The 12,359-nt window shown below is 39.6% G+C and overlaps 1 protein-coding gene across 3 annotated transcripts in view; it reads left to right on the top strand.

Moving 5' to 3' along the window:
* Positions 1-12,359, top strand: part of stxbp5a (syntaxin binding protein 5a (tomosyn)) — a 101,347-nt gene that overhangs the window by 76,658 nt on the left and 12,330 nt on the right. For all 3 annotated transcript variants that reach the window (XM_026143419.2, XM_026143415.2, XM_026143421.2), the window contains exons 12-20: positions 590-662; positions 919-1,066; positions 3,580-3,647; positions 5,553-5,593; positions 5,867-6,087; positions 8,237-8,409; positions 8,685-8,810; positions 9,184-9,335; positions 10,412-10,474. In XM_026143419.2, coding sequence (XP_025999204.1) covers positions 590-662; positions 919-1,066; positions 3,580-3,647; positions 5,553-5,593; positions 5,867-6,087; positions 8,237-8,409; positions 8,685-8,810; positions 9,184-9,335; positions 10,412-10,474 — 1,065 coding nt within the window. The remainder of the gene's footprint in view (positions 1-589; positions 663-918; positions 1,067-3,579; positions 3,648-5,552; positions 5,594-5,866; positions 6,088-8,236; positions 8,410-8,684; positions 8,811-9,183; positions 9,336-10,411; positions 10,475-12,359) is intronic.

Genomic DNA, 12,359 nt, shown 5'->3' with positions numbered 1-12,359 from the left:
CCTTGTGTTCTGTGACAGCCGGGTCTGGACAAACCTTTAGGGCAGCAAGCTCCAGAGGAGGTTTTGCATGTTTGCCCTCTCCCACAAATTAAGTGGGTCTTTATAACTCCAGTCTGCTTTTGTCAAGGGGCTGTTAATAACAACCAGATTTGGGAAACGCTCCACTTGACACGTTGATTATTGCAAATGTATGAAACTGAAGTAATTTTTGCACTGCAGGTTACAATATATACTGAGCCTCTGCAGAATATGCAGTGGCAAGTAAAATAAAATGAATTTATTCATTACCACAGTTAAAATCTATTATGAGGCACTAATCTTAAAATGGAATATGACATTTTACTCTCAAATCAGACTGATACAAATATTCAACTTGAGCAATATCCCCTACAGTTATAAATTACATAGTATAATAAAATTCTAGCGTTGAGCGTTCCTGCCCTCACATCTTAAGGGCATAGATATAATTTGCTGTATAAAGAGTGGGAAATTCTTCCCATGTGGTTTGCATATTTTAGGGGAGCTCTTTTCTCATGGAATTACAAGACTGATAAAAGTGTGATGTTATGAATCTTTGTGCGGTTTGCAGATTTTCAGGAACCCTATGCTGTGGTCGTCCTTCTAGAAAAGGATTTAGTTGTGATCGACCTTGCACAAAATGGGTAGGTTCAAAAAATGGTTCATTATCTTGACTTTTGTTTCTTAACCATGGGGTAAACTGCTACTTGGCCCAGTAGTACAGCTTGTCACTGTTGTTTATTATTCCTTTCTTTACTCAACATTTTTAGTCAATGTCCAACATTTGTTGAATTGCAGGTATGCAACACTGTGTTTGACCAGTGCAACTGACACCGGCAGACATATTATTTTTATTTAGACTGACTTGTCACTTGAGTATGTGCGGGCTGTATTTAACAGTTATCCAATATTCGAGAACCCCTATCCTCTGACTATCCACGAGTCTCCTGTGACCTGCTGCGAGTACTTTGCCGACTGCTCTGTGGACCTCATACCTGCACTTTACTCTGTTGGCTCACGGCAGAAACGACAGGGCTACAGCAAAAAGGTACTGCACGTTTTATCATTAGATGCCATTATGTGTCCTTCTTCCTCTGACATCTTAATAGAAAATCACTTGTATAACATATCGTGGGTGAAGAAGAGACTTTGGATTAAGACATAGACTCAAAGGGCAAAGCCTCTTTTTTTTTTCAGATTTGCAGTTTTACATGGTTGAAAATATTCATTTATTCTGAGGAGACTAAAAGTAGTGCATCCACCATATATGTTTGTGTTTTTGTTACACTTAAATGTTTCAGCAAATATTAATATGTAATACTAGACAAAGATAACCTCAGTAAATAAAAAAATCTGGGTTTTTTTTTTAAACCAAACCTGGCCTTGTGTGAAAAAGTAACTACCCCTAAACCTAATAAATCCACAGAATATTTTCCCCTAAAATCTTGGAGATTATCAAGATGCGAGACAAGCTTTTGAGTTCTTTTTGGTCAGTACAGATTTTCTCCTTGGGTCTCTCTCATGGATACCATTATTTTGCCAAATCGTTTTAATTGCTGAATCATGAACTCTGACCTTAGCTGAGGCCTGCAGTTCTTTAGATGTTGTTCTGGGTTCTTTTGTGACCTCCTGGATGAGTTGGCCACTCCTAGGAAGGTTCACCACTGTTCCAAGTTTTCTTTATTTGTGGATAATGGCTCTCACAGCTCGTTTTTTTTACTGGAGTCCCAAAGCTTTAGAAATATCTTTGTAACCTTTTCCAGACTGATAGACGTCAGTGACTTTGTTTTTTGATCTGTTCTTGAGGTTATTTAGATCGAGGCATTATTCGTTGCTTTTTGCGATATTTTAGATGTAATAAAACAAATAAAAAGAAAGAAGCATATACTTAAAATGAAATGAAATACAGCTGCTTTAGTCAAGGTGGTATGTGAGTCTGCGTGAGAAGGAAACTGCTGTAAAGTAAGTGTCGTCATAAAAAGTGCTGCATGTGTGCGAGTGGTAAGTAAGATGAAAAAGGTGCTACTTAAAATGTTTTTAAAGCAAGAAAGTAATGATAGGGGGAAAAAACACTGTAAATTCATAGATATGTTGCTCTTATTGCACAATAATGAATAAATAAAGGCCTACCTATGGTGTGTAAGACAATTTTAGCAGGTCCCTCAGCTGCAAACCAGGCAGTAAAAAAGGTTTGAGAGCAATAAAAGAAAAAAATATATATCAAAAACAATATCAAACCAGTAACTACGCTTAGTTGCATATATAATTATATAAGCTCGGAAAGCACTAGACTCACATGCCCTTTTTTATGTTGCTGTATTAAAACTTATATAACAATAACGGGTTTTAAATTGCTCGTAGCAGAAAAACAAGGAATAAAGTTGCGTCTAAAAATCTATATTATCAGTGGTCATTTGGGAAACACAAAAAGCTTTCAGTGATCAACTAGACACCTCAATATTTTCGCAGCAAGGTCCAGAGCAGGTTATGTTTGAAATCCAGCTTCTGAGTACAGGCCTCGGGTAGACACCACATGCTAAACAGCCCTATATTTATATTGCCGCTTTGTCAGCATAGCATGCTGTTGTTAGAAATGAAATCAAAGCATGACTGTGTCTCAGAGAGCTGCTATCACAGCTGTTACTGGTGTCAAATGAGTATTTTGGGGAAACGTCACAGAAAACACAAATTATTAGGAAGTTACTGAACTGTAATTAGAAGTCTGAGACTACAAACAACTAAATGCTGCTCCACATTTTTGAATGAGGCACGTTTTGAAATATTTTGATATAAAATGAATTGCAGTAACTCATGAAATAATCATCACAGATTTTTGATGTGATGAACGAAGAAACAGAAATTCCCACAATGCGCCTACATACATAAAGAACAAGAAGGTCACAGGATGAAGGGTAGATTAATACCTCGCTCTACATAATAGGTGAATTTGTCTTAGTCCTCGGAAACATATTTTTTAATGTTTCCATGAAGCCAAATGGACTATATAATAGTGCCGTATTACCTAATGATACTCCCGTCCTCAGTACACCTCCTCTCTCCTCTCATTCTCTTCTCACATCTCTGTATCATTTAAGACAGACCCGCTGCTTTTTCAGCCATTATGTATGCTTATGTTCTTTTCTCTGTTGCCTTGTTCTGGCTTTCTGTCTGAAATGTCAGCATGCACTGACCCAAACTGGCAGCCTAGCTTCTTCCTTTTTTTTTTTTCCTGTTAAGCACAAGCCTTACTGAGCTGCGGGAGGGTATTCTCACATAAAGATCACCGTGAGTCATCCCGTTGACCTTTGTATGTGTCAACGTGTTCATAGCCAAACCCCCGCTAACACACATGGAGACGCACACCATAATCGCAAGACACGCTGAGAGACGTACACCAAGGACTCGCGCTTGTTTTCCTGCGTGCACTCACACTTGCGCTGGTTTATCATGTCATCTATTTGCACAATCAGTGTGTTCATTGACACCTTGTTTACTGACATAGTGATTCCTGTACGATCTCATTTACTAAGGTAACGCGTGTGTTGTCTGCTGTCTGTCCAGGAATGGCCCATTAGTGGTGGAAACTGGGGTCAAGGCATACAGAGCTACCCAGAGATCATCATCACTGGGTAAGACACTAATTTCATTAGTGTTATCTTTATTATCCTGCACAATTGCTTTCCCCTCTCCTGCACTGTCAGGTCACCAAGTTTTTATATATTCCCATCATGTGCACTTTGCTCCCATTTGATGCTTATTATCCCTCTCAAAGCTGTCAACAAAGGGGGCCAGGGGTGGGGGGTGGGTGTTTTTTACAGAACACATGCAGGAAAGGAGTGACATTGAGGTATGGGTTAGGCAGTAGGAGGCCCTTGCTCCTCTCCTTCCTCCTTGTCTCTTCTCCCCCATGTGCCACATTATTATTCTGCCCAGGTTTTTTTCCTTCGAAGAGTGCCACAGCCTGCACAGTATTTCTCTCCCTCTCCACTTAGCTGAATTGCCAACAAAACAAAGAAGAAACACAGCCAAATGACATGCATTTTTTTGTGACACCAAATAGAAAATCTGTCAATTATCAATACGAAAGCATTCTTTTATAACACATATTGATGTTACGCCTTTATGTTTGTCTAGAAGTGCTTGGATATTAATGGATCATTGAAGGTTTTCTTCTTCTAATGTTTGTTAGTGAGTTGGGAACCCGTGTATGTCTAGAATATATCTCCTCGTTATATCATTAGGACGTCTTGTGATCTGAATTATGTTGATATTGCTTTGGAGCTGTTCAGATGCCCGAATACTTCTGGCTATATATTTATTTCTTACTGTTATAGTTATGAAAAAAAATCACAAATGACAGCGCTGCGCAGAAGGCTTGAGTTGTCTCTAATTACCTCTGACAAAATGTTTTTGGTAGTGTTTACATGCATGCGTATCGTTCTGTCTCTAAATATGATAGCTTGAGAAGTTTTGAATAGCTTTGTAGGGGTGTAGAGTGGGGTCATGTGAACAAGTGTAGTGTGTATTATTAACAAATAGAAACTGCTGTATGAAGATTTAAATTATGCTACGTTTTGCCTCTCCTTGAAGGTCAAAAGATTGGTCTGAAGGTCAGAGTGATAAAAATGCAATATAGAACTATTTTTTTTGTTTGTATTGACAGCATATAGGCATATATGAAATGACATATGGGGATTCTAAATGTTACTACTTTAGTAATGAGAGCTTATTACAGTATATTTCTAACTAACTAGAAATAGCTCATTCTCTTTATGTTGACAATACCTTCTTTAAAAATATAATGCGTTTTGGGAACAACTTGAAAGAATACCCAGATACCAGTATCATTATCTAAATGTTCACTATACAAACAGAAGAAGAAGAAATGTCAGCATCCTTTTAACAGTAGAAGACATTTTATAAAAGTTTTGACTTATTTGATCTTTAAGAAGATGTCAGAGTCCCAAAGAATACCTATATGTTATCAATACAAAATAATAGCAGCAACAAACATGTTTTAAATAGCTCTATATAGCATCATTATCACTTTGACCTTCACATCAATCTATTGATGCTTTGGAGATGGTACTGTATTGCATGGTGGATCAAACCATGACATAGGCTTGTCACTTCTTCATTTGCACTCCACTTCACTCCACTTGTCCAGTTTCCTCAGATTTTTCAAGAACACACCGCACACCAAGTTTTCGGGTAATAGCTCTTTGGGAATCAGCTTGTTGGTTTCAAAGAAGAGACGTGTGGCTGATGTAAAGGATTTTTTAAGGGATAAATAACTTCCCTTTCAGTCATTTTACCCTCTAAGTGTATTTTGATTTTCTCACTTCTCATGAGATTTGATTGTAAAAGCTTTACTATGGCAAATTCTGACACATTTTTGTTACCAGGGCTGATATTGTTTTCTTTCCCTGCAAATGTTACAAATTGGCTGGTGTTGTTTGCTCACATAAAAAGTCAAAAGTTATAACTGACATGGTCCTTCATTTGTGTCTCGTGTCACTCCCGTGCATTTCCAGGCACGCTGATGGAACTGTGAAGTTCTGGGATGCCTCTGCAAGTAGGTTAAGCTCATAAATTACAAATATAGTTTATTTTATTGACTATTTTATTAGCTTTTAAACAGAAAAAGTCAAAGGACACTTTGAGTTTCAATTTAACTTGGAAGAAAAAGGAGGGAAGTCAAGAAAGAAAGAAAACAGAATGACTTTGAAAATTTAAATGACACTTTGTTTTTTACTCATTCATTTAAGCCTGTAAGAGCGTCTCCTTTAGCATAGGCTTCAATATAGCTGCTCCTCCTGATGTTATTTCTTTCCTCCTTTCTTTCTAGTAATGCTCCAGGTGCTCTATAAACTCAAAACAGCCAAGATATTTGACAGGAACAGGTCTAAGGAGGACAAGGGCAGCACTGAGGTGTCAGATGAAGACCCCTTTGCCATTCAGATCATGGCCTGGTGCCCTGAGAGCCGGATGCTGTGTGTGGCCGGTGTGTCAGCCAATGTTATCATCTACCGCTTCAGTAAGCTGGAAGTAACTACTGAGGTGGTTCAGGTGGGTATCAGTCTTCAGTTTTACCTTTAGCCTCAACTTCCAGGAATTTCATGTTTTTCTTAATCATCTTTTGTAATACGTGGCTTCCTAATGCCTGCCTGCAATAAATGCCTGTTGTTCACTGGGTGCATTGTCAGAAATATGTTGTAGAGCTGTGGGCTACTATTTGTTTTGTTTTTGGTCCATCGGTTTGCCTCGGAGGAGAACTAAGTTATGAGATACAAAGAGCTGAAGTGAAACAGTGTTAAAAACAATGAAGTGTCCACTGCAGCCACTGTTTGTACTTTTCACACTCCCTTCCCTGTTCTTATGTCAAAAACAAGATTATCTGCAAAAAAGTGATTGTAGATGTTTTTTATGTTTCATATAATTTCTTAAAATTGGTAAATAGGCCGTAGTCAACAGGATTTACAAAGCACTGGAGATAAAATTAAGAAATTACCTGTTTTGCGATTATTTTTATAACTCTGCGTTATTGTACCTACTCAGTTTTTTACATTATAATCTATCTTGTCCTTTTTGACCACTTAGTGTATCTTTATAGAACTTTCATGACATATTTGTTGTAGTTTCTGTTGCCTTTTTCTCCAGATTTTGGTTAAAAAGGACATTTTTAATATCTAGGATTATTCTTACCTGGATAAATAAAGGATATATAAGTGTGTCTTTACAGCTTGACAGAAATGTTCTTTCTGGCTCAAAATGATTTCATCGTTCATAATATGTCTGACAAATTATCGGCCAAAAGTCATTTACAACACTGCAAATGAAGGCAATCACTTTCTGGCATGACATCAGCCCACTCGTCAACCAATCTGCATTTGACCGATGCACAGTGTCATCCACATTCGTCTGGCAGTGGGTGGTTTTCGTCGCTCCAAAACCCCTCTCCGTAAGCAAACGGACACAACTGCGGTATTATAAATTAAGCATCAGATGTTGAGGCATATGCACAACCACATGAACTCAAAGATCTGCCTAGTCACAGGCAGTATGGTTACCATGCCAACAGACAGGGCAGTGAACAAGCAAAGCTAGACCATCATTATGACCTGCTTTGATAGCGATGTAAATGCTAATGGTGGTGTGATGCGAGCGGGTGCTTAATGAAATAAAGAGAAATGCCGTTATTATCTCCGCGTATGCTCACAGCTTCTGTATTAGCGTGAAACTGTGCATATATGCTTTGCTGTTGGTTGTGGTAGCAAAGCAATAAAATAGTGTCTAGCATGAGATTATCTTTCTAGTCCTGGCAACATATTTCTTGTGAACAGTCATTGCTGAGGTGTTGTTGCAGCAGACTTCGCAGTGTTCACTTGTCAATCAAAGCATGTGGGTGGCACTGTGGCGCGTTTAGCTGATGCCCTTTTTGTGTTCAGCACTGTTTGTCCTAAATGCCCAAATGTTTTGTTCTTTCAAACAAACAGCGAGAAGCAATTATGAATTTATAGACTTCAAGTGCCTTGCTTAGGAGCCTCTTAGTAGCTGTTGGAAGAGATTAAAAATCAGCTACGTTCATGTTTGAAAGCTTTGCAGTTTTCTGTGGGTAAATGACAGTAAGCATTGATGCACGCAGAAGAGAAATGTTAGAGCCCTTAGTCCTAAACGCCACATGCTGTAATGTGGATCAGAACGCTACATGCAGCAATGGCGAGCAGTAATTAGGCGAAACAGCCCGTGTTAGAACAAGGTCAAACACCTCTAAATAACCTTGCAGAAATGAAGGTAGTCTCTGAACAAGGGCACTGATCACTCTTCACTCCCACATGTCAGTGGGGCTAATGAGACTGACAGAATGCAAAAGAGAGGAGCTGATGAGTTTGCGTGTGTATCGGTGTGTGTGAATCGTACACGCGTGTCTCTGCGAAGGCGCGGGTTGCAAAGGGGTAGCCTGAAGGAGGACTCAGAAGGAATGAAACATCGCAGTATTGGAGGACCTCTAAGACTCTCAATCTTCCCACACAAACATCAAACACCTCCTTATCATCAAAGTGACTCTGCGATCGCATATGAAAGCCATTTAGCGACACAGTCATCATGTCCTGAGGAATTATTATTTACAATAATGTAGAAGAGGAAGTTCCATGATGTTCCTCGTTTATAATGTGCATGTTAATATGTGCACCTGTGTGTATGTCCTCTCATCCAGTTGCTAGAGGTGCGAATGCAGTACGAGCTGAATGACATAGAGTCTCCAGATGGCGGGGGTGAACAGACATCGGCGCTCCCGACGCCCGGTGCCTCTCCTCAGACAAGCGGCCCACCTTCACACCCTTCCACCAGCAGCAACAACTCTGATGGAGGCAACATACCCTGCCTCAAGTATGAAACACATACACACATATATAACTTTAAGGAGAGGGAGAGAGAAGCACTCGCATAAACGCTCATAAGCTGCAGGAGCACTTGCACACATACTCATGCACACAAGAGTCTTGCCTTTTGCCTCAAGCACACTCGAAGCATTCTCAGCCACAGCCTCCCCAACATTCCCCTGCAGCCACTCAATACACAACAGCTTCACAACCGCAGCTGCGCCCCTCGTCATTCTTTTTATGAAACCTTTTTTTTTGTCTATGGCCTCCTTTCATCCACAGAGTGCGCAGTACTCCATTGAAGCAGTCTCCAGGTTACCAGGTAGATTTGGTGGTCCAGTTAGTGTGGGTGAGTGGAGAGCCTCCTCAGCAGATCACAAGTCTGGCCGTCAATTCCTCCTACGGCCTGTAAGTACACGCAAGCCTTAACTGAAACTAGAAGCATTTTCTGGGACTTTGCTGGGATTTATGCTATTTATGTTAAGACGCTTAATCTGAAGGTAAAAAGCAACATTAGCAAAGTTAGCGCAAATCAAATTGCAGGCAAAATCGTCACAGATACCGGTGCTGTTCAAGAAGTTACTGCTCAAGTCCTGTCGACACAGTTCAGCAGCTACGGGAATTTAAGAGATTCCACCTGATTTTGGGCTTCAACTACAATGTTTACGTATTCCAAAACAAAATCAAATCTCCTAACTGTAACTTTCCGTTATTCTTGTTTTAAAAACTTTCACCCCTCCTTTTCTTCCCACTTCTTCTTTACTTTGTTGCCAATCCCCAGAGTGGTATTTGGCAACAGTAACGGTCTGGCAGTGGTGGACTACATCCAGAAGACAGTAGTCCTCAACTTGGGGACGGTCGAGCTTTATGGCTCTAATGACCCCTACCAGAGACAGCCCCGGTCGCCAAGAAAGACGCGACAGCCTTCTGGAGGTAATAAAAAGAGAGAAGATTGAAGCCAGAAAGAAAAACATTTTATTCATTTTTCTGAGCATGACAGCTTTTTTTTTTTTTTTTTTTTTTGCCAGAACAGCTCACCCCACAGTTCTTTAGTTCCCGTTCTAAACTGTAAACTGATGCAAATATGAGAATGAATAAAGTGACGACACGCTTTGAATGCACAATGATGCTCTCTTTCTTGCTTAGTCTACAATGCTGACGCATGATTGAGCGATGACGACCAAATACTCGCTCTCTCTTTGTGCTTCGATTGACTTTCTCTCTTTGTTTATCCGCCTCTCTCTTTCTCTTTGCCTCTCATTCACATACCCACTCTCTCGCAGCCCATCCCTTTTCCACGCATCCCTTCCTTTTTACTATTGTCTACCACGGACAGCGAACGGTATCCTTTCCAGTAAGGACACACTGCCACCACGTGTCAGAAAACAGCAGTGCATGTTTTGATACTGCCGCAACGTCACGACAGTTTCCTGTCCATACTTGAGCAAAAGTTTGATTAATGAATTTAGCAAAGTGTGTCCACGTGGGTTGAGAGATTTTTATGCTGTATGCAAAGCAACCACACATGCAAGTAAAGACTCAAAGTACTGTATGTGTAAACATCCGAATGTTCACAAAAAGGCTCACATTAAATACTCGCAGAGCATCTGGTGTCACTAACTGGTGAGCAGTGGGCTGGCACTTGTCAGTGGTTGGCAAGTGTGAGCAGTAATCAGGCATCCAGCTGTGTTGCTCTGCCAATAGGGACTTCTGTCTGCTTGGCTTTCTGCCTCACAGAACAATGTCACACACAAATAAACACACTTATACTCAAACATGCATGCGGGAAAGGGAGGAAGTAGCATTTAAAACTGGATAAGGAAAACTAGAGACCTTGATAGTCTCTGACAGATGGCGGATGAGACTGCACATAGATCCTAGCCAAGGCGACACTAAAATATAAAGTTAAAGAAACATATTTTTTATGCATACGCAGAGCGAACAGCCAATATTTTTTTTTTTTGAAAATCCACCTGATTTTTGTTTTGATTATGTCATCTCTCATACAGGTCTTTGTGACATCAATGAAGGCTCGGCTACATCGGAGGACCGCTGCAAGTCGCCTACTTCAGGTAACATATCTTTCAGCTTGTCATTGAAAGAGAGGAGTGGCGAATATAGCAGAAATAACAACCAAACAGTAAAGCAGTCAGAAATATACCTAGAAAACCACTTACGTGTGCTGGGAGGAAGATTAATGTTTCAAAATAGCCTTTACGGTTATTAATGTTGTAATGAAGTTGTTGCTCATCAAACTTGAACTCTAGAAGTTTCTTCTTTTTTGAGTCATTCACGTGTCTGGCTTCATTCAACCTCTTTCTTTAAAAATGCACTGTTTCAGTTAAATATTGCACATTTATGGATTTATAATAGTTTTGCCATATGTCCATGCTTTTTTCTTTTTTTTTTACCACTTTGCAGAGTTGAAAAAAGGGGAATACGTCATTTATAATCTCACTCTGTATTCTGAAAAACTGGGTTACATAGGCTGTAAATGCATCCGGGGACTGATGGTAATTCACTGAGGCTGCTCGAAATTATGGGAAAACCAAACTCTGCATTCTGGTAGAGAAACCTATTCATTTACATGAATATTAGTAGGAAAAGGGGCTTCACATATTCCGTAGCACTGAAATTCCATGCTTTTTGATACTCACAAATATATTGCATGCCAAGATTCTTGATTATTTTTAACTTGGATTTCGATAAGGGTGCGTCTTTCAACATTTCCCTGTGTCCGGATGCAGTGTATTGAAGCAGATTCGTCTAAATGTATTGCCAAATTAAGCAGTTTTTGTGTGTATATGACATTTAGACAGCAAACTCAATAGAATGTACTAGAACAAAAACACAATCCACTTTATGCTGCACTATCCCACCTCTGATTTTAAATATTCAGCCTTTTGATGATCTACTGCTTTGTGATATGCAGGAACAAGATTCCCCGTTGCTCTTTTACTTGCTTCCATCTTAATCTGCGTCATTAGTATTTCATCTGAAGGCGCTTGAAGAGAGAACAGCCTAGGTTTATCTCATTATGGGTAACTTGGCATTACCACGATGAAAATAAGGAGCTTTTTAAAAAGGTCAGACAGAAAACAAATCACAGAGTCTGCTTGCTGCTATTTCCAGGTATGATGGCTGTCCCAGTCTCTGTGTCTGGTGCCACCAGACTGTGATGTGATACATCTGTCTGCTTTGCTATACTCATGGGACAGGGAGAGAAAAAGAGTGCTTTCCTACAAAACTCTCTTTGTAATCTAGGTTTTAAGTGTGAGCCAGTTTGTTTTAGATTTTTGTTTATTTCCTCTCTCTGTCTCTCTTTGAGTATTTGTGGTATGAATTCTGCAGAGGAATAATGTAACGTTTGTAGGATGGCTTGTTTTAGACTTAAATACAGTGTAAATGTGGATGGCCTGGCTTGATTTATTTCCCAGTTCTTTACATTGTACGAGAATAATTTACATCAGAAGACAGGATGTCTTAGTGAAATCAGTGTTCCTTCAAAAAGAAAGGTGCCATTGACATTACAAGCCAATTTCTGCTCAGAACAAGTAAGCACATCTGTGTTTGGTTGATTATTTCTTTGTTTTAACTATGCTTGGCAGTAAATCTTGGAAAGCCTGTTTATTTCCCCTTAATTGGTGCCACATTTGTAAGGAAAATGCATTTGTGGGTTGAGCAGCAGAGTATGGGTTGTGCCACATTTGACTGATCTGGATAGAGCCACAGGGCAACTTTAAGCTGGTGTTCCATAAAACCATTTTGAGTGAGCCTTAGTACAATCTCCAAATTGAGGGCTAACATCCATATAATGGGGGATTTCCAAATGCATTTTCCTTACAAATGTGGCATCACTTAAGGGTAAAAAAACTGCCTCTCCAAGATTTTTTGCCAAGAAGCATTGTTACAACAAAGAAATAGTTGACCAAATAAATATTTACTCAGTTTTTGTGC

This window comes from Astatotilapia calliptera, chromosome 15, assembly GCF_964374335.1.
Source record: "Astatotilapia calliptera chromosome 15, fAstCal68.1, whole genome shotgun sequence".
NCBI classification, from domain to species: Eukaryota; Metazoa; Chordata; class Actinopteri; order Cichliformes; family Cichlidae; genus Astatotilapia; species Astatotilapia calliptera.
The sequence above is the reverse complement of the archived record's forward strand: the minus strand, read 5'-3'. Positions and strand labels throughout refer to the sequence as shown.